Source organism: Labrus bergylta, chromosome 21 (genome assembly GCF_963930695.1).
Source record: "Labrus bergylta chromosome 21, fLabBer1.1, whole genome shotgun sequence".
NCBI classification, from domain to species: Eukaryota; Metazoa; Chordata; class Actinopteri; order Labriformes; family Labridae; genus Labrus; species Labrus bergylta.
In genome coordinates this window covers 16,291,874-16,311,550 of record NC_089215.1, presented here as the reverse complement: position 1 = coordinate 16,311,550, position 19,677 = coordinate 16,291,874, and the positions used below count along the sequence as shown (strand labels likewise).

The window sequence follows — 19,677 nt, the reverse complement described above, 5'->3', positions numbered from 1 at the left end:
GTGCACTAAACAGTACGTTTTTACTGCCTGGTTCCTACCATTTCCTGTCTCCACTGGCTGCTTCCTGCGTTGCAGTAAACATTTATTGCTGTTAAGGCACATTCCCATAGCCTAACAGGCAGTCGTCCCTTTTTTTTTAACTGAGGAAATATTTATGGGTCACTTTACAGTTCAGCATTAAAATCTTATTAGCCAGCGCTGATGCATTGTCAAGGGACTCGTTTCCAATCATTCACTGTGGCACTGAAGACGTGTGTGGAAACCTATAAAACAAAAGCAAGGTTTAAGCATTAAATCATGGTAAGAGAGAAGACTGAAAGTTAAATATTTGAAAAAAAAAATTCAGAACGAATAAATTTTTCCTTTAGGGCATTAAAAAACTGATGGTTACAAGGTGCTGTGGTAGAACATTGGCCTCCTTGAACGTACCCATGCACAAGTTTCCACGGTTAAAAAAAGTGAACACATGACAGAATAATTGGGCAGATTTTGGTTCTGCTTTTTGGGGCAAGTGAGTCAGTCGTCAAATAGGTTCGATCCAAGTTCCCGCAGCCACGTCAACGTGTCCTTGTGTAAGAAACTTAACCCCAAGTTGGTCACGCTGTTTTGTCAGCGCGTGAGTGAGTATGAATGGGATTAGCGAATACTGATAGTCTCACTACATAGCAACCTCTGCCATCAGTGTGTGAATGGGTGTGACCTGTGGTGTAAAAGCGCTTTGAGTAGTCAGAGTACTCAACTACTTCTGGGCCAATATTTCTCCATTACAAGTTAAAGTTGCTGAGTCAAATTATTACTTGAGTTAAAGTTCTGGAGTACATGCTTTAAAAATATATTAACGTATTCAAACTAGTTTAAAACGTTGTTGTAGTTTCACAATGCATTAGTGCAGTCAACATTACATGAGTGTCAATCTGCTACATTTTTTAAACTCACATGCTGCAGATTTGCAAATTTGCTGCTCCCAAAAAATAGGAACAAGCAAAAATACCTGATGATTAGGGAAATGTCAGCCAGGCTTTACACAGTGATAAAACATTCACATTTTATTAAACTATTTCAGTTGGTGCACGGTCTCTGTATTTGTACAGCATATATATACAGCTCCCTTTGCTTATTTCACTTCTCTGCAGAGCTGTTAGCACCTGACGTAAACTAAAACATATAAAAAAGATAAAGGGCCTCTGTGACAACTTTTCTCTTTCACTAAATAAATAACTTGATCTGAGTGACATTTTCTCTCAGTTAAACCATGCACACACTCAACGTACAGGTATGGCAACTCCACCTAGACAAAACACACGCAGAACAAACACAAACACAGTCTATCTTCTCTCAGATCAGATTTTTGAAAATAAAACAAAATATATCAGCTGACTTCAGTGCAAAAGTAGCGCGTAAAGAGAACACTCATAGACATGTAGTGGAGTCAAAAGTAGGATACTTTGCTTTCAAATGTCATGCAGTGAAAGTAAAATAATAAGTAAAGTACTCAAGTGAATTTACCTTGTGACTTTCCACCACTGCCGACTGAGCATAAGGGCAGCAAGCACACTCTTTGGATTGCAATGTGAATGAAACGATAGCCAATTAGAAAGGAAACACAACACAAACACTTCACTCATCCCCTGATCATGCTGTCACATGTAAAGCTCATGTTTACACTGTCACCGCGACAGTTTTCCTTTTCCTTTCTTTATTGTTAAGGAGTACTATCATCATTCTTCCTGCCTGTTGTCTGCCTTGTTCTTTTACTTTTTTTTGACTATGGGAGATTTCAAGTTTTTAGAGTGAGGACTCTGGTTGGTCTCGAATGGAATCTGTGTAGTGCGCTGTTTTGGTCCTGTCACTGCTCTCTCCACACACAGCTGGATCAAAACTCTCTCATCTCACTTTTTTTTTTTCAGTCCTGCATCGGGTGTCTCAGTTTTTTTTAAACATCGGTTAAGATTTGAAAAAATCCTTTTAACAGAGAACAAAGTGTTAGATTGTTTTACGGCTAAATTCCACCAGATGTGTCTTCTGTTTGTTTTTCACTTCATTCAATGTGTGTGCTTCCACTGGCTCCGCTGCGCTGCGTCTCAGCTCCGTCCCAGCTCCAAGGAGCACAATTTACCACAGAGCAGATTCAGCAGGACAGGAAGTCAGACACCAAAACAACAAAAAGACTAAATTTAGACGTTTCATAACGACCTTATGTGTGTGATGTGTTTGTAAGAGTTTATATACCGTTTCATACCACATTCATTGTATTATCTCATGCTGTCGCGAGTGAATCTGTAATACTGCAGGAAATCCTTTGTGTCCCCTCCAGCTGTTCGGCGCTGCTGCTCCATGCTGCGCTCTGAGAACACAGCCTGTGGGTGTTGACGGACGAGGAAGCCCGGAGCCGTACCGGAGCGAAGCTGACACGCTCGCGAGTCTGGTGGAAGTTCTGGGCTAGAGGAGGGGAGGAGAGGACTGCTGCCATCCAGTAATCACTGAATTAATGATGAATGACATGTTTGTGTTGAAACAGATGAGAAGTTTTCTTGCTTCATACATTTTATAAGTCAGCTAACGATGAATCAACCATGAAGAGACACAACCTTTTTTTCTTTGCAGAGAAAGAACAAATAATATTACAGCTTTATGCTCAGAGATTCAAGCCTGCTGCACCCCCAAGGTAATTTCACAGTAAAGTATGATATAAAATCAATCAATACTCTCATTTGGGGATATGGCTTTCTTGTTTGGCCTCTCGTGTCCTCCTCTATGAACAGAAAATGAGAGGATTCTCCACCTCGGCAGGTTGTCATGTATGTGATCGCTGTAAAATTAGTCTGTTTCTCCAGGGCATATAAACTGTTTATGTGCCATCATAATTAAAAAGCTTGTACAGTATAATGCTACACGTAAATCAAACATTGATGATGATTGCCTCCTTAATGGTTTAAATGAAAGCACATTAGGCTGGACGGTTATTTCCCAGAGGAGACAATGGGCTGAGCAATGACCTTCAGAGTGACTCGTTAGAGAAACATAACTGGGCCTCTACAGTATGTGCATCACAGTGATGTTGCATATGTAGTTAATATTTAAATTCACTGAGTTAGAACATCTGCAGTATATAATGAGTTAATTAAAATATATAATTAAAAACATATTTCATGATACTTAATGAAAAATATAAACGTGAATCATTCTTAACATAAACTGTATTTAACGAACTGACAAGGTTCAGTAATATTACCGGATTTTGAGCAAGCGCCTTGAGCCCGTTGTTTGCTAATTGTTTGCATGTTGAGTATGTGTACATTCATGTCACCATTATCTACAGTCCGAGGCTGATTGGCTACACCGGAGAGGGACATTTGTAACATGCTAGTTTATATTGGTCTGTAAGACTGATATTTTTAAAGTCATGTCTTTTGAAGTTATGCATCTTACTTGAAGATCGACGAGGAAAGAGACAACTTTTTGAAGTACAAGTGATTTATTTCTTTGTAGTCGAGCCTGAATAATTATTTAGGTGAGATCATTTTTTGCACCCAGAAAAGCTGAAAAACACAAGGCCATGATGACACTGATAAGAAGACAGCCATACGTTATGTTATATCTACAGGGATGTACACTCTGTTGTCGTATTGTTGCTTTCCCTGTAGCCGGGAAACAGATCATAATACCTACTTGCTGGGCAGTTGTGTGCATCCATTGAAATGCAGGCTAGTAGGTCTATATGCTACGTTTTAACATTCTGTTTCTGTATTACTGACATAGCTCTTGCCAACATGTAAAAGCCGTTCCTCTCGTCCTCCTTCTTGCTCGGTCACTCTCTCTTTTTCTCTCCAAAGCTTCACTTCTCACCGTCCTCTTCTGTATCTTAGCCTCAGACATTGTATCCAACACTACAGAGACAGCTAAAGGCTGCTGTGTGATACTGTATGCTTTGCCCTGGCCAAAGTTACATACACACGCTTTAAAGATGCAAATAAAGCTCCAAAGTCTCTCCAACAAAACAATGCATATTCCATAAACTGAGGATTCAAATGAATACTAATTGATACAAACGTACATGTACTGTGCGTCTAAGTTCCCAACACTGAAAATAAAGGGTAACACACAAACACACTCATCAAGACTTTTGAAAAGTTTTCACACAAACTCTTGAAAAATTCAAGAACATTTCAGGACAGCCAGCCCCTAAAATTTTTCTGACTTGAAAAATGAAGCAGAAGTGCAAAATCCTGCAGATCATCGAGTGTCTGCTTGGCTCGAAGTCACATACACCCCCTTTAAAAATACTCGTTTTCACAACAGAAGCAAACATGATTACAGCCTGGTTAAAAAATATATATTATAGACGTAGGTCTGATTAATTTCCTCGTGGGCACACACTGTACTGTGTTAATCCGTTTTGATTTTATGAACAATTTGTGTTATCAGAAGCTTAAAACCCGTCTCAGCTCCAGCTCTCAGCCTGTCAGCCTGGCTGAGACCGCATTTCCACCATGGGGTCTGCCTACGATGAGCCTCCAGAGCCCCCTTCACTAATAGATGGCTGACGTCTCTCAGGCTTTTTCCATTCGTATTTAAAGTCTATGAATCACACTTTTCCCTCACACTCCAAGGGGGCAGACAAAGCAACAGAACCTGCAGTAGTTGTTCGCATAAAGAAAGACCACTGCCCACCTGCTCACTTGTATTCTTCATCTCAAGAGTTTCTAATCAAACCAGCACTCCACATGGTTTATTTACTCAACACTATCCCACTGTGTTTTCACTGAATGCGTGATTCTCTAATGACCTAATGAGGGAGAAAAGCTGCCAAAAAGTGACGTCGCCAGCCTGGTCAGCGTCGCTATGTATCCAGGGTGTTTTGCACAGCGAAGCAGCTGCTTGAAATACACAACTTTTCTTCAGGTAGCGTGCTGTAGGCGATGATGGTGGCTGAACTTGCTGTCATGAACTCAGCATTTTATTATTATTGGGGAAATTGGTCACACTGTTAAATAGAATGCATCGAACTTTTTAGGCGAAAAGATTGATAATAAAAATGCTCAAGCACCAAATTGACCTGCAAGCAGAAAATCGGTATGAAGCTGCTTAATTGCGTGCAAGAAACTCACACCAGTCTCCCAATATACATGTCAACAACCCAAGCCTGCTCGCTTGTCGGGAATTTTCCTGCTTAGTGCGAGTGTGAATATTCCAGTTAGGACAACATTTTGGTGGTGTTTGTGAGTATATTAAAGATACACAGTGCATGCGTGCGTCTCAATGTGGCCAGTATGCGATCATATTTTCTGCCCTTGTGAATTATTGCAGGTGTCACTCAGTACATCGTTATCCAAGGAAGGGAGTAGAAATAAATGGCTCACTGTTTTACACTCCCTCTCTGCAGGCAACCTTGGACACACACCATCAAGTAATCTAGGGCGGAGCTCTGCCAATATATTAGCTGAGTGCAGAGCTATGAACGGAATTATAAAAATTGGATTTTCCTTTTTTTTTTATTGTTGGACAAAATGGAATTAAAAGCAATATATCTTTGAATTTAAAAAGTCTATTTCCAATTGATTTTGTTTTTGCAGAAGTGGGTAAACGCTTAAATATTCTGATGTGTTAATCTGGATTAAATTAGTATCTTTGGCCGCCTTACTTATTAATTTTAAAGATATCATAATGCGCAAAAAGAACAAAGAAATAAATCTTTCAGTTGTTTGCCAGCTGGCTTTTCACAGCACGGCATTTATATGGCTCTGCTGCCAAACTCTATAAGTGGCATCCCGACCCCCTTCTCCGGTCGTCCTGCTGTCCAATCTTCGTTCCCCTCTGCTGCTCTATGATTCAGTCCTTTGTGACCCACATATAAAACCCATTTAATGTATCAAAGACTGATGCCGACTGGCAGACACATACATAAATCCACACAAAATATTTATGTGCTGAAAGAAGTGGGGCACCTGGCAATTGTGCAATTGTGAGCTGAGATATAATCAGACCTCGTACAGATTCCAAACAGGAACTGCCTTGAATCAACTAAGAGGATTTATAGACGATGAAATAATAAAGAATCTGACACAAGTACAAATTGAATATAGAACAGGAAACCTTAAAAAGGATATATCAGGAAGTATGAAAAAGCAACTCTAAAGCTGCACTATCAGATAATGAATATGCTGCACAGTTACTGAGTTCAAGAGGCCGTGCAAAAACTGAAATGGCTTTTTAAAACAGTTTGAATGTTTTGTCACTAAAGCCTGGCTGACATTGTCCCTGCAGGTGTTTTTGGTTGTTCCCGTTATGGTTCCTTTCATTTTGGAGCTGCAAATCTGTAAATCTGCAGCATGGGTTTAGAGTTTAGAAAAGGGTAAACGTGTTTTCCAAATGAATGTAACGTAGCTGTAAAAGCTTATCTGCATATAACTGTCAATTTAAAATGAATTAGACCATAACAAATGTATTTTGTTATCTTTAGAAATTAAAACTATTCAGAAAATGTTACCTATCTGTGCAGAAAAGCATTCAACATGCAGGTGGGGTAATAAAGTAATATCTTATCTCCTCCCTGGTGTAAAGGCCGTGACACACCAAGCAGACGACAAAGAAATAGTGATGACCCTCCATGCTAGCAGGTGGCGGTAGTCCATTGTTGTGATACGAGAAGACCATCTTCAGACTATCGGTCACCTCTCGTATTATAGGTAGCCTACTTATTGAGAATAATGTCTGATGAAAAGTTGAAAATGACGCTGGCGTTGTCAGTCCTTGGTCTTTTAGTGGAAAACAGAAGAAGAGGCGGAGGAGACACATAAGAAGAAACCACACTAATGGGTGAAAACATGGATACTACAGCTGCAAGCTCAAGGGGCTTTCCTGAACCTGTGTCGAGAGCTGGAGATAAATTAAACCCCCGAACAGCCAATCAGAGAGATTCGTCTCACCAACCGCCGACGGTTCTCTTTGGTGTGGGTTAGGGCCTTAAAGTGTCAAACTCTGCAACTGCATTCCCCTAAAGGAGGCTATTCATAGATACATACTAGATAAGACTAACAACACCTACCGCACTAAAGTGGTAACATGTTTTTATACTTGTCAAAGCTACAATACAAAATCTAATTTTAGATGTTTTTGCTTTTAAAACATTCAGTGCTCATGCCCTAGTCTTGAATTGTCCTCCCAGTTAGTCCTCAAATGACACTGAAAGGCCTTAAAAACTTGTTAACAAGCACCCTAACCCTGTTTTTCTTCTTCAACAAGACGAATACTTTCTCCTCTCCAAGCATGTGACTTCACAACTCTCCTAACTTACATGAAAATGTATGAGTGTGATTCATTCATACATTTATTCCCCTTGAAGAAGAAGACTCCAAAACAACTCAAAGTTGCTGTTAGGAAACTCTCTGAGTTTCAGATGTAATACAATATTTATTGTTGCTGAGCATGTTTTAACCAGCTCACCCAGTTCCATACATAAACACTGAGAGGCACTAGACGTCCCATATGGACAAGAGTACTTCACATAACATAATGTTTGAAACACATTATTTCAGAGGGCCAGAAATCAAAGCCATCTGCAATCATTCAGCGTATTAATACCTGGCTCTGCTCTTTTATTAAACTACAACAAAGTCACTCTTCAAAAAAATAATGAATACAAATGTAGGCATTCTGATATTGCACAATCTTTGTTACAAAATTGGAAAAAACAAAAGTTGGACCAAACTGCTGTTCGAAGCTGTGTTTTGGGAAAACACAAGGAAACAGTTTTGAGATTCTTAATCTTTTGATTTTCTCATCAGCATCAATGACAAATCAGATCAGAAGATCAGCTCCTACCTTACAAACTGCTGTTGTGTGCTCGCAGGGATGCTGTGTGCGTAAGCATAAAGCTCTCAGTGCACTGCTGACTGCTCGAAGATGGCGACCTGCGCGGGGAACGCTGGAAGCGACTCCTCCTGTTGAAGTAGCTGCCAGCGGCCCAGGAGCGCTTGTGCTTCCTCAGGTAGTCCTTGTAGTTCTTGGTGAGCAGTGTGTACAGAAAAGGGTTGATGCAGCTGTTGGAATACGTCAAACATGTGGTCAGATAGTTGATGTTTCGTTTGACTTTGGTGGACAGGGACATTGAAGGGTGGAACTGGCCCAGCAGCTGCCAGATCCAGAAGGGCAGGAAACAAGCCCAGAAGAGGAGCACGATCGTGAATATCAGGTACAGCACCTTGAAGGGGTTTGAGGCCAGAGAAAAAATGTTATGAGCGTCATTGATCAACAGCACTGTGTGATAGTGTCCAATGCCCTGCCTACCATAATGTTATCATCTTGGTGAATACATGACCAGACTGACTGTATACACATATGTCATTGATCATGACCTAACATGACCCAATCTAAATGAGGTATGCCATGCCAACATCAATCTGATTTTGATTTATTTAGGCTATTTTAGAAAATAGAGCTACACTTTGCTCGTATATCCATAAAGTAATCCTACAATAATAATGATTTATGTCATAAACCGTGTTCTATGAACATGGGTTAGACCTTTTAGTGCCACACTAATGGTTTTTAGCACTTGTCTCGCACAATAAATTAGTTTGATGATCTTCTTCAGACATACACGTCTAGCTTTGTCAAATCTTTTAAACCTGCCCTAGTTGTTGGATGAGCCCTGATCATTTAGCCCCAGTGATCCATTCAACGAAAGCCAAGGAGAGCTTTGTGTACCCTGCCGTTTTTCCTCCAGCTTAATCACAGCAAGTGAGCCGCTGCAACGCACAACATAAGGAGATTATTAATTATTCCTGTTCCATGACCAACACTTCTAAAGGTTGGACGGTCTGCATTTCCCCCCATGTTTTTAGGTACATGTATATTCTATTTTAAGTCTTTAATGCAATTGAAGGGCAGCATTCGTCACATAGTTTATCACAGTGATAAGAAATAAAATGCAGCTCTCTTCTTAGTCCCTGCTACGAAGCAAATTGGAAAAGGATTTTTCTCAGCATGAGCAGGAAGCGAGAGGGGAATGGAATAAAGGCAAACCTGCAGCAACAGGGAGATGGGTTGATAATGTAATGCTGCTTCAAGCCAAGAGTTTTCAGTACATTGCATACTCTTAAAAAGCAACTTTTATTGTGACAGTGTTGTTGGCAAAGCCTTCAAATAAAGACTCATACAAGAGTTTTGAGACTGAATGTCCCAAGCCTGATGTGAGTCACAGGATAAGACTTTTACAATGAGGCTCAGAAGACTCTCAATGAGGAGTGTGACTAAATCAAGAGCTTGGAGGTCGAATATATGTGAATGTCTAACTCCCTGCCCATTCAATAGCTTTGACAAGATAGATGTGTTTGAATCAATCACCAGCTGAGTTGCAGACGTGGTAAAAAGTGAGAGACAGAGTATAGATTAAATTTTCACACCAAAAAAGGAGAAATAAGAACTGGGTCTCAGATTTGTTTTAATGACTTATACCCTTTCAAAAGTCCCACAGAGGTAGGATGGAGGAGGAAGGTTTTCGCTAAAACATCATCCTCACCCTAACCAAGTGTTTCCAATTTGTTAACCTTTACTATAGAAATCCAAGATCAGTAAATGGTGTGATTTGTCCATTGAAATTTGTAATGTCCTTGGAAGCAGGAGTGTATCCAGAGGGGTGCCCAGGGATGGCATGTGCCCTCTTGAGATCTGGTCAGCCATCAATCCTACACTTTGATTGGCTATTGTGTTGCAACAAGCTGCTAGTAGCTTTCTGTGACTTTTCACATACATCTCCCTTTAGAGTCCTTAAAGAATCAAGCTAAGAAGATATATTTGCTGCCACACTGTTGATTTACTTTTTTTAGTTCAAGTTTATTTTCTGGGTTTTTCATTTTCATTTGATAGGACAGCTGAAGATAGACAGGAAATGTTGGGAGTGAGCTTGGGGGTTGACATGCACCAAACCGCTTCAGGACCGGGATTCAAACCTGGGACCAGTGTGACAAGAACTGTAGCCTTTATTTGTGGGACACCTGCTCTACCAATTGAGCTAAAACCGCACCTTGTTGTGTTACTTTTTTGTGAAATTATAGATAGGAATATAACATATTTTAGATACTTTAATGTTTGTGGTAAAAGCAATTATAAGTACTGGAGATAGGAAGGGTAAATGCATGATTTCAATCTGTGCACACAAACTTCATGCCAAGTTGGTGCCCAAGTAAAAAAAAAAAACTCTGGACACATCCCTAATTGAAAGCACTGGCTCATGTTGTTATCCTTCATGTTAGGGTGTCACTTGTATATTTTCCTTAGTGCGGAGGACTTCTGGTCAGTCTGTAGTGGAGTTGTCATTCTGTGTTCATAGACATATAAATAATCACTGGGTAAATCTTTTATGATGAACTGTAGAGGAAAAATAGTACAAGTGCCCTTATCTGAAGAAAAGAACAAATTGGGAACTTTAAAGTACACGTCCTTGTTTTGCACTGACCTTTTGATTGGGAAGTTTCTTGGTCTGTTTGAACGTCTCCGTCTGTGAAACCCAATAAGTGCGCGCAAGTTGGATGTAGAGATAGCATATAATCAGTCCAGGAGCGACTATGCTAGTGCAAAACAGGAAGGATATGTAAACCTTATAGAAGAGGGGCGACAAGGTGGTTTGACACATGGCCTTGTTGCCCGATGTCATCAGCTGAATTTTCATGACCATCGGTAGGGTGAGGATGAGCGATGCAACCCAAACCAGCAGAGCGATGGCCTTCCGGTAGCTTTTAGACCGCTTGACTGTGTCCAGTGGCTTGAGCACAGCAAAGTAGCGCTCAGTGCTCATGATTGTTAGCGTGAAGATACTAGCATGCATGGTCAGGAAGTCCATGCTGATGAGAATCCGACACCCTGCATCTCCAAAGTACCATCCCTGAAGAAAGTGAGTGCAGACTACAAAGGGTATGGTGAGAAGATAGAGCAGATCTGCCAAAGCTAAGTTTATGATGTAGATGTACATAGAGGCAGCAGTCCTCATGGAATGGCACATGACCACCAAGGTATAGATGTTTCCTGAGACTCCAACGAAACACATGATGGAGAGGATAGTTCCAATGGTAAAGGTGGCAGCTGAGTCCTCATGCGTGTTCAGAGGTGGGTCAGTGGCATTGGCGCCCCTTTCCACAAGGACTCCTACAGGTTCCATGGACACTGTGGTCATATCTGGATGCATGGGAATAGAAATAAGAGTTAGGGTTGGGATTTAGAAAAAAGGGCATTAGGCAATCATCCTTTGCCTTTTAGATTGGAAACTATAGGGGATCTTTCTGAAATGTGGACTCTGAAAGTAAGAGGAACTATAGTGGCCTGTTTCATTTCACTCATAATCTTCATTGTCATGAATGAAGTCACAAAGGAGGGATTTAATTAGCTCGCTTTCAATGCAAAGCTTCTTTTCAGGCGTCGTTTCAAGTTTAGCTGAATCTGCATCGTTCATTTGAAATGGCTGTGACTACTTTCACGTAAGCACGTTTCTCAACAGGAAATTAAATCCCTGATCACTCGTGGCTTGGAAAGATGCTCTGAGATAAATCTGTGAACTCAAGTCAATTCAATTCATTCCTTTTTTTAAATTGGGTCGCCAATTTAAAAAAAAAAGCGAGACGAAGTCAGGTTTTGAAAGTTTTCATGCAAATAATGTCAAAACTCCCAACCTCTGAAAACACATTGACATGCACTGCCAATGAAGGACAAGTAAACAAAAGAGCATTTGGGAGAGTTGGGCTGTGCATTAATAGCACTGCTACCCAATGCTCTGGGTCCTGAATATTAGTAGGTTATGGGAAAGTCTTCTGATTTACAAGGAGTCCTGTCCAGGGGTTGACTACACAACAGGTACATGCTTTGGCAGATGGAGATACTGTATAAGCCATCAAATCATTCAATTGCTTTAAATTAAATGTTTGGGTAGACCTACTAAGGATTGAAAACTGTACCAGAGCATTTGTTTTATTGATTGTTGCTAAGAAAAGATCAACAAACAGAACAAGAAATGTAAAAAGCAAAATGTCTGCCCTAACTTTATTGATATGAAGTGTCCTCAGAGGTCATGGAAAACGCAACGGCTGTTTTCGTACTTTATAGTAAAAGAAGCAACGCTCCATTAAAATAAATATATGACAAAAAGTCCTGCCTTCAAAATCTAATTTAAGCCAAAATACAGAAAACATCATCAAAATATATTTAAAGTTACACACATGATGAATATGCAAAAAGAACATTCAGACTCTAATACACTATCATGAATAATTAATCTAACCTCGGTCATAAAAAGTACAAGTTCATTCATATTTTTAATTTATAAATTAAAAGGAGAACAGTTTCAGCACAGTTCTTGGGCAAATAAACTTCAACATCATCATCACTGAAGGTGTCTTGAATGAATGAATGACTTTGATCACAATCTGATTTGTAACATAAGTGAAGCACCAAAGAAACCAAATGACAGCATGATATCATGAAGCCACAATTCCATTTATTCTAATGTAACATTTTTACAGTTAAACATTTCTAACAGGAATAGGGGTTTTGGTCATTTGTTGATGTTCTCTCTGAGTTTTAATATACGTCAACAGAATGTCAGAGTGCTGATGATGAAATGTCTCCTCACTCTCTTTGAGTGTACAGACAAAATGAGGCAAGCTTTTCCTATCGTCTGTACAAATAGATCCCAATGTGTCAGAGATGACGTAGCTATTGGAGGAACACAGAAAACTTTGAATTCACCTGTACAGTCAATTAAGCAAGCGTTTGAGATCAGAGATTCATTGAGAAAGGAATCACACTACACATATGCTGCTATGTTTTCCCTAAAAGATGGATTAATATAACACTTAGGATCATAATAGACCTGTAATACGTGCCCTGTGAGGGACCACAACCCTCAGACAATTACAAATGCATCACAATATACGAGTCTTACCTGGACTGCCTCCCAGGACAGAATGGTTCAACACTCAGCTGATGTTCCATCAACCATGCTTTGTTTCACTTTGCTCCCCCAAACTTCACACTTGCTGCAAAAATTTCACACTCCATAAAAGTCCCAACAGTCTTACAGTGTATCGAGAGGTGAAGCACGCAGGTGGAACAAAAGAAAAAAAAATCTATATCCAGCAGTCTCAAGGGGGAAATAACCAAAATGAGTCATCCACTACAACAAAAATCCGTCCATTGTAGAGCACTCTTTGAACAAGCAATCCAATTCAAAGTGATTGGAAAAGAGAAAGGTGCCCTGATAGCAGCCTTAAAAGTTATTTTCCATTACCTTTACACCTCAATAGCTTCTATATAGTAGATGTCAGCTCGGACATGGATGGCAGAGATGTTTAATTCAGCAGGAAAACAAAAAAAAAAAGGAAGAGAACGTCACTGAAGTGATGATGAAAAATGACGGCCACATTAAGCTACAGCTTGTTACCGAGAATCCTCACTCCCCGACTGAGAGAGCGAGCCGGTGTATAGAGAGAGGCAAGAGAGGGGAGAGAGAGAGAGAGGGAGAGGGAGAGAGAGAGAGGGTTAGACAGGAGCACGCTGCTAGTGAAGCACTCTCGTTTAGAAGCCTTAAGTGGGAGGGAGGGGGGGGGGGGGACGACCAGGCAAGAGAGGTATGCAGGAAATGTGTGTTGCCACTCTCTCTCTCTCTCTCTCTCTCTCTCTCTCTCTCTAACCTCTGTGCCATCTATTTCCATGTAACTGGGTGTGTGCCACAAACTGACTTGAGACACGTTACACGCTGGGAGAACGATGGCTGACTCAGACACACATGAAGTATAAATCAACATCAATTCTATTTCAATTCAACATTGTTCTAGTGTTGAATATCCAGTGAACACTATTTATTTTAAGTGGATAGTGTCAGGGTCTATGTCAGTTACAACTGTGGCATCTCACCTTAGCACAGTCATCAAACATCATCTACTGCAAGGGGGGAGGTTAACAATGTTTTTGGCTATAACTTTAAAGTTGCATGCTGAATCGGAGCTTTCTGAAAATGAATGAAAAGATGGATCAAGCACCAGAGGAGGTTTGTGACCCTGTATAAACCAGCTCTCTCAGAACGCTCCGTTTCGGTGTGTTTGTCTCTTTAAATGCAATGAGCCCCCCCCCCCCTGAGTTTTTCCGGTAGACATTCATCTATTCCTCTGTTGTGAGAATAAAAATGGCCAACCTGCGCAAACGTTTTGCTATAGGCTGGAGGTGGAATCCATGGGTGGAGATACCAGGGGAGAGCAGGTTTTTTATTTTTACAAGAATCCCACTGTGACATCACAAGGAGAGCAAATTTGAAACGGAGCATTTTTCTCTGTGTTTTAAGACTTATGCAGACCACAAACAAAGGACTGGATGGATTTATTTCACATTTTGTGGGTCAGTAGACACTCAGGTTACCCAAATGTTCAAAAACACTGTCAAAGTGGACTTTTCATAATATGTCCCATTTAACATTGTGCATCAATAAGTCTAACTATTCATTGAATATGGCATTTAATCCCTCAAGCTGTTTGGTTTATTCACACTAACAAATCTTCGACATAAGTAGCATTGTTACTGAAGAAGTATGCACACGTTCAATGGTTTCAAAAGTCCCATGGAATATAACTGGGCTGTTCAGCGATTTTGACATGGGGGCTTGTCGGGATTCTGCAGCATCAGAGTTCATCATGTCATGCCAAATAAGTATTTATTTATTTAAACTAGAAAAGGGGATGCTGTGAAACTTTGAATCAATTCTTTGTAATACAAAAATGAATTCAATCATCTTATCCAATGGTTTAAATCATATTTGGAATTTGAAAATGATTTGCACCATTAATATGTGCTTGGATCTAACAGGAAGTCAGCTTCTCAGCCAGAAGACACTCAATTGCAGCTGTGCAAGATATGTGCCCAAAACTTTGCACTTTTAGGAAGCTTGTAAAGGCCTTTTTGGCGTTTGCCCCAAATGATGATGTGTCATAGGAAGGAATCGTGCGAAATCTGCGAACACAGTTTTCATTTATCCTTTATAAATGCATGTTGCACATGCTCAACAGATGTAAAGATCAATGATCATTCAAACATGATCATTCAAGATTAAATGTATAAAACAAATGAGAAAAAGTAAATTTTTATTGTGTGCAAATATTTTACATAATTACGTGTAGAATCATCAATTTCTGGTCCTGCAATGTACAGTTGATTCAGTGCTTTCAGCCCATTCAGCCCATTCATTGGCTTTTACCATTTGCTGTTTCAAAGGATTGATTTAAGGGATTTAAAGAGACAGCAGCTGAAATGAACCGTTTTCTGCCGAGGCTGAAATGAGTGTAAAGCTATACTGTACAGGTTTCACAGACTGAAAACGTGAAATATGACAATGAGGATAATACGGGATCTTTAAGACTACTCATAGAACATAGACATGTAACACATTATGCTGCCCTACAAAGGCAAAAGGCAGTAACTTCAATTTTTCAAAAAGGAGTTTTTGTCATTTTTGGAACATTACAGATGTGCTTTATTATGTGGACAGATATCTTGAGTCAATTGTGTTGTTTTTTTAAAGAAAATAGTAGGTTGTATTTGCTTTAACTTCCTAACCCTAGCCCTCGAGAAACGAGTCCACTAACTTCACTCATCAGGGTCTTTGCCTTTGTACAGCAGCATTCCGGAATGCTCAAACTGAGTTCAGGTCTTCTGCCTTTGTTTTGCTGCGGGTCAAAGTGAAGTTACTGTTTTACTGCAGTGGAGTTAAAGTGTTATGCCTTTGTTTTAATATCTGTCATCAAGCACTTCTGACACACACAGTAGCTTGACTAAAGTGTAGCAAAGAAATAGTGTTGGTTGTGTTATTTTAACCAAGTGAGATACAGTAACAAATGGAAGTTAATGCCTTTTGCCTTGGCATGACCCGTTATTATTATACAGGCAATGCAAAGGCAGAGTACCTTAACTTAAAAACAAGGGTCAAAGGTCATGTTTGAGCTAAAGATTTTTATGAACATTAATAACTTCATTAAAAAGACAAAGAATTGCCACAGTCATTTTTCTCAGTTCCACACTCTGGTGAGTTAAGGTCTTTTGCCTTTGTAGGGCAGTATGGGTGTGTGGGTTGTTGGCTAGCAAAAGAAGACACCTGTCCAATCTGACCTCAGCTGTTTTGGGAGAATAAGTCATTTTAATCTTGCTTCTTTTGACTTGTTGACATTTCCATTTTTTTTAAATAAGCTTGTGGGGCTTAATGCCAAAGCCTCGGCCAACTTTACATGGATATTAATTATAATAGATATTTAAAACTCTGTCAAAAAATGCTCTGTTCACATGATCTTTATTTGGCTAAATATCGTCATCCCCAGGAGAATGATTCCAAAGTCTCAAACAAACATGCCGGCCCAGAATTCAGAGCAACAGGACCTTTTTTTTTTTTTTTTTTTTTTACTTAGGCAGTAAGAACTTAAAAAACAAACAAAGGATGCTTATAAGATATTTATTTATTATTTTTAAGTTATTTGAAAACAATGAATGCAATGCTTAGAAACGTAAACAAACCCTTAGTCAGTCAAATTTGAAATGAAATATGAAAAATGGCTTTTGGAAACTTCTTCCTGTTTCTCAGGGAGGACGAACATATAGAAAAAGCAACCTTTTCAAATGAATCCTGGGGGTACACATGAACTAAGCCTTATACATGTTTTTGTTGTTAATGACCACTACCTTGATGGTTTGAATAAGAAAATAACACAAAAGCAGTCACTAGATGGGGGAGATAGCCAATCCATGCATGCCCTAGTTAATAATTACCTGTAGGAGAGCAACATGAACAGTAGCTTGCAGTTATAGTCCATTCAGCCTGATGTGACAGCAGCTCTCTCCCCTGTTCTGTCTTCCATTTGCCACTTATTTACTCTGTGCTGGCCTTCAGGTAGAGTGCTTTTCTACAGACACTCAGAAGGGCCTTTTAATGCTGCTATATTTACTGCTATAACCTTTGAACCTCACTGGTCAGAGTTCCAATAAAAACCTTTCTTTGTTGCAAGTCAATACATTTTGCTACTCTACCAGCCAATAAACAGATACCGTTTTCAACCACATGGAGAGCAGAACCCATATTGTATTCAGTAAACCAAAAGGTATGTGTCTGTTGGTTGCAGCATTGAAATGATGAATGGTCGCTGGAAAAGACACAAGAGAGACATAAATCTTTCTGACAACAGGCATTCACTTTTATGGCCGTAATAAATGTCAACAATTTTCCTATCAGAGTTGAGCAGGTGCATCTGCATGTGAATATGTCATTGGACAAGCAAGCGGACTTCTGAGCTACATTCTTTATAAAGCGATGAAAATAAATAAGCCGCTGTTATTTAACACTCTGTTTGGGGTGATGAGGGTGTTTGCATGTCTGAGGGTTAACGTTGACTGAAGCTGGACTTTAAAAGGGTTGTTGGTTGGATCTTATCACAGCGGCGGTCACATTGAGTCAGCATGAAATGCATGTGTGTGAGTGTGTTTGGAGGTCATCGTCATAAAATTAGAGACTGTCTGTAAAGGGATGAAAGAGGCGCTGAAGAGCTGCTCTTAGGCAGTGTCAGGGGAAGGAAATCGGCTGCTTGCACAATAAATGATGCAAAGCAAACACCTGTCACAGATTTGTGCAATCACAAGAGACTCGACAGGATGACATCTACCTCCACCTCATTAGCCATCTCATAGTCACACACACACACACACACACACACACACACACACACACACACACACACACATATATAAACACACAATAAAAGCACATGCAGCGACATTGTGACATGAAAAAATGAAACAGCAGGAAGGCAATGGAAAAAAATCACACATGCAGATTATCACCTGCACCAAACTGACAGCTATATGTTGTACATCTGTGCATATATCTGGATGTGTTGGGGTGTTGATCCTTGTTTAGCATACCAAATGTCAGGCGAGTTGCTAAGGGGCAGCTGCACCAGTCCAGCTGCTCTGAAAATCACACACTTCATTATAATAGCCTAAAGCTGGGAATAAATACACACTGACTGAACGCATGAATGCATCTTTAAAGTACACTCACTAATGTTCAAGTTTGTGTGCGAGTGCATGTGTGTGTGTGTGCTTGTGTGTGTGTGTTTTTGCGCGCGTTGCTCTGTGTACTACGTTGAACGAGCAAACAACATGCATAATGCGTCCTCATTCTGAAGCATCTTGCACCGGTGCTGTGGCCGCTGCTGACTGCTCGTTGTTTGTTCTGTGGATGAAAGGAAGAAGTTTGTCAATGCAGGAGACACAAATGAGAATGAAATACATGATTTAATAATGGCAGAATTAAATTACGGCAGGGTCTAAATCAATTAACAACAAAGAAACTTTAAAACAAAGGGACGGCGGGAACACAATTCTGAGGACACCCCGAACATTGAGAGTGCCAATAAATATTTGATGTTTCCTGTTCCCTGTCTGGGCCGGAGGGTTTAGATCAATGCGTTAAGAAAAAGGAGAAACATCACAGAAGTACTCAATCACAAAAAGAGGGGGATCTATTCTGTTGATGCTCAGAGTTGTCATTCTCCAAACACATCACCCACCCCATAGAGTCCAAGCGCCAAAGTATTTCTTTCAAGTGACATTTCCATGTTATCCATTGTAATAAATAATTGTCTTAATTCACTGATTGAATTACAGGCTAAACAACTAAATCCATTGCAAACATTAGACATTGCGCAGAGATGCAGTGGTCCTTTATCTCTGTGACATACTGACAACAGGTGAAAACTTGCACTGTTCCCACTGAAAGCGCCGCAAACCCAGGAAAAAATGTTTATCTGAATAAAATTGAAAGCTATTATTTTTTTTTTTCAATATTTAATGGAGAGATAGGACAGTGGATAGAGTCGGAAATCATGGAGAGAGAGAGTAGGGAATGACATGTGAGAGAGGAGCCAGAGGTGGGATTCGAATCTGGGCCACACGCCTGGAGAACCACAGCCTCCACACTTGCCTTCCCTGTTTTTTGCCAAGTTATTATCGACAATTGTGGGTATTTTTGAGTCAATTCCTTCTTCAGTGGACCTATTTCTCATATCAAAGCGGCTTTTAGCGCTGAAAGAAAAGGCAACCACAGTGAGAGCATAATAATGAGAGCTGGAATTATGTGACAGCTAGTTTGCCGTCACAGTTCATTCATTACACTGACAGACAATGACAGTTAATCCTCCCACATTGATTAGTCTCGATAAAGATGTGACTCTGAACTGTCCCACAGACACACAGCTAACAGCACTGCAGTCAACTCATTGATTTTATATATATCTCTGTTCTCAGGATTGAGAAGGCATCTGGGTAAAAACCTACAGTAAATGTCTCCTCTGGTGTCGTTGGGTACACAGACATGTAGCCTGTCGCTGTGCAACTCATTACTCCTCTAAAGAGTAGAACAGCAGGAGGTTGCATTGAAATCCAAAGAAAGGGTAAGTCATAATGGGGGTGCAAGTCGAGTAATATTTTTTTAGTGTTTTCTATCACATCAGCTTGACTCAAGGGACAAATTCACAGATGGATCTGGGTGCAAAAAAAATAGCATATTACTTTGGTTGCAAATACATTTTCATTTTCATGCAGTCTGTGCCAAATACCTGCCTTATTTCAAAGATACAACCTGAGATGTAGTCAGTGGTG

At 40.1% G+C, this 19,677-nt stretch overlaps 1 protein-coding gene across 1 annotated transcript in view; it reads right to left on the bottom strand.

The window, feature by feature from the left end:
* The window catches only part of LOC109988604 (urotensin-2 receptor), a 52,772-nt gene extending 39,336 nt beyond the window's left edge, over nt 1-13,436 (bottom strand). The window contains exons 1-3 of the mRNA XM_029278498.2: nt 12,932-13,436; nt 10,457-11,172; nt 7,822-8,200 (exon numbers count right to left, since the gene is read on the bottom strand). Coding sequence (XP_029134331.1) covers nt 7,823-8,200; nt 10,457-11,170 — 1,092 coding nt within the window. The 5' untranslated portion in view covers nt 11,171-11,172; nt 12,932-13,436 and the 3' untranslated portion in view covers nt 7,822. The remainder of the gene's footprint in view (nt 1-7,821; nt 8,201-10,456; nt 11,173-12,931) is intronic.
* Between the last annotated feature and the right edge of the window lie 6,241 nt (nt 13,437-19,677).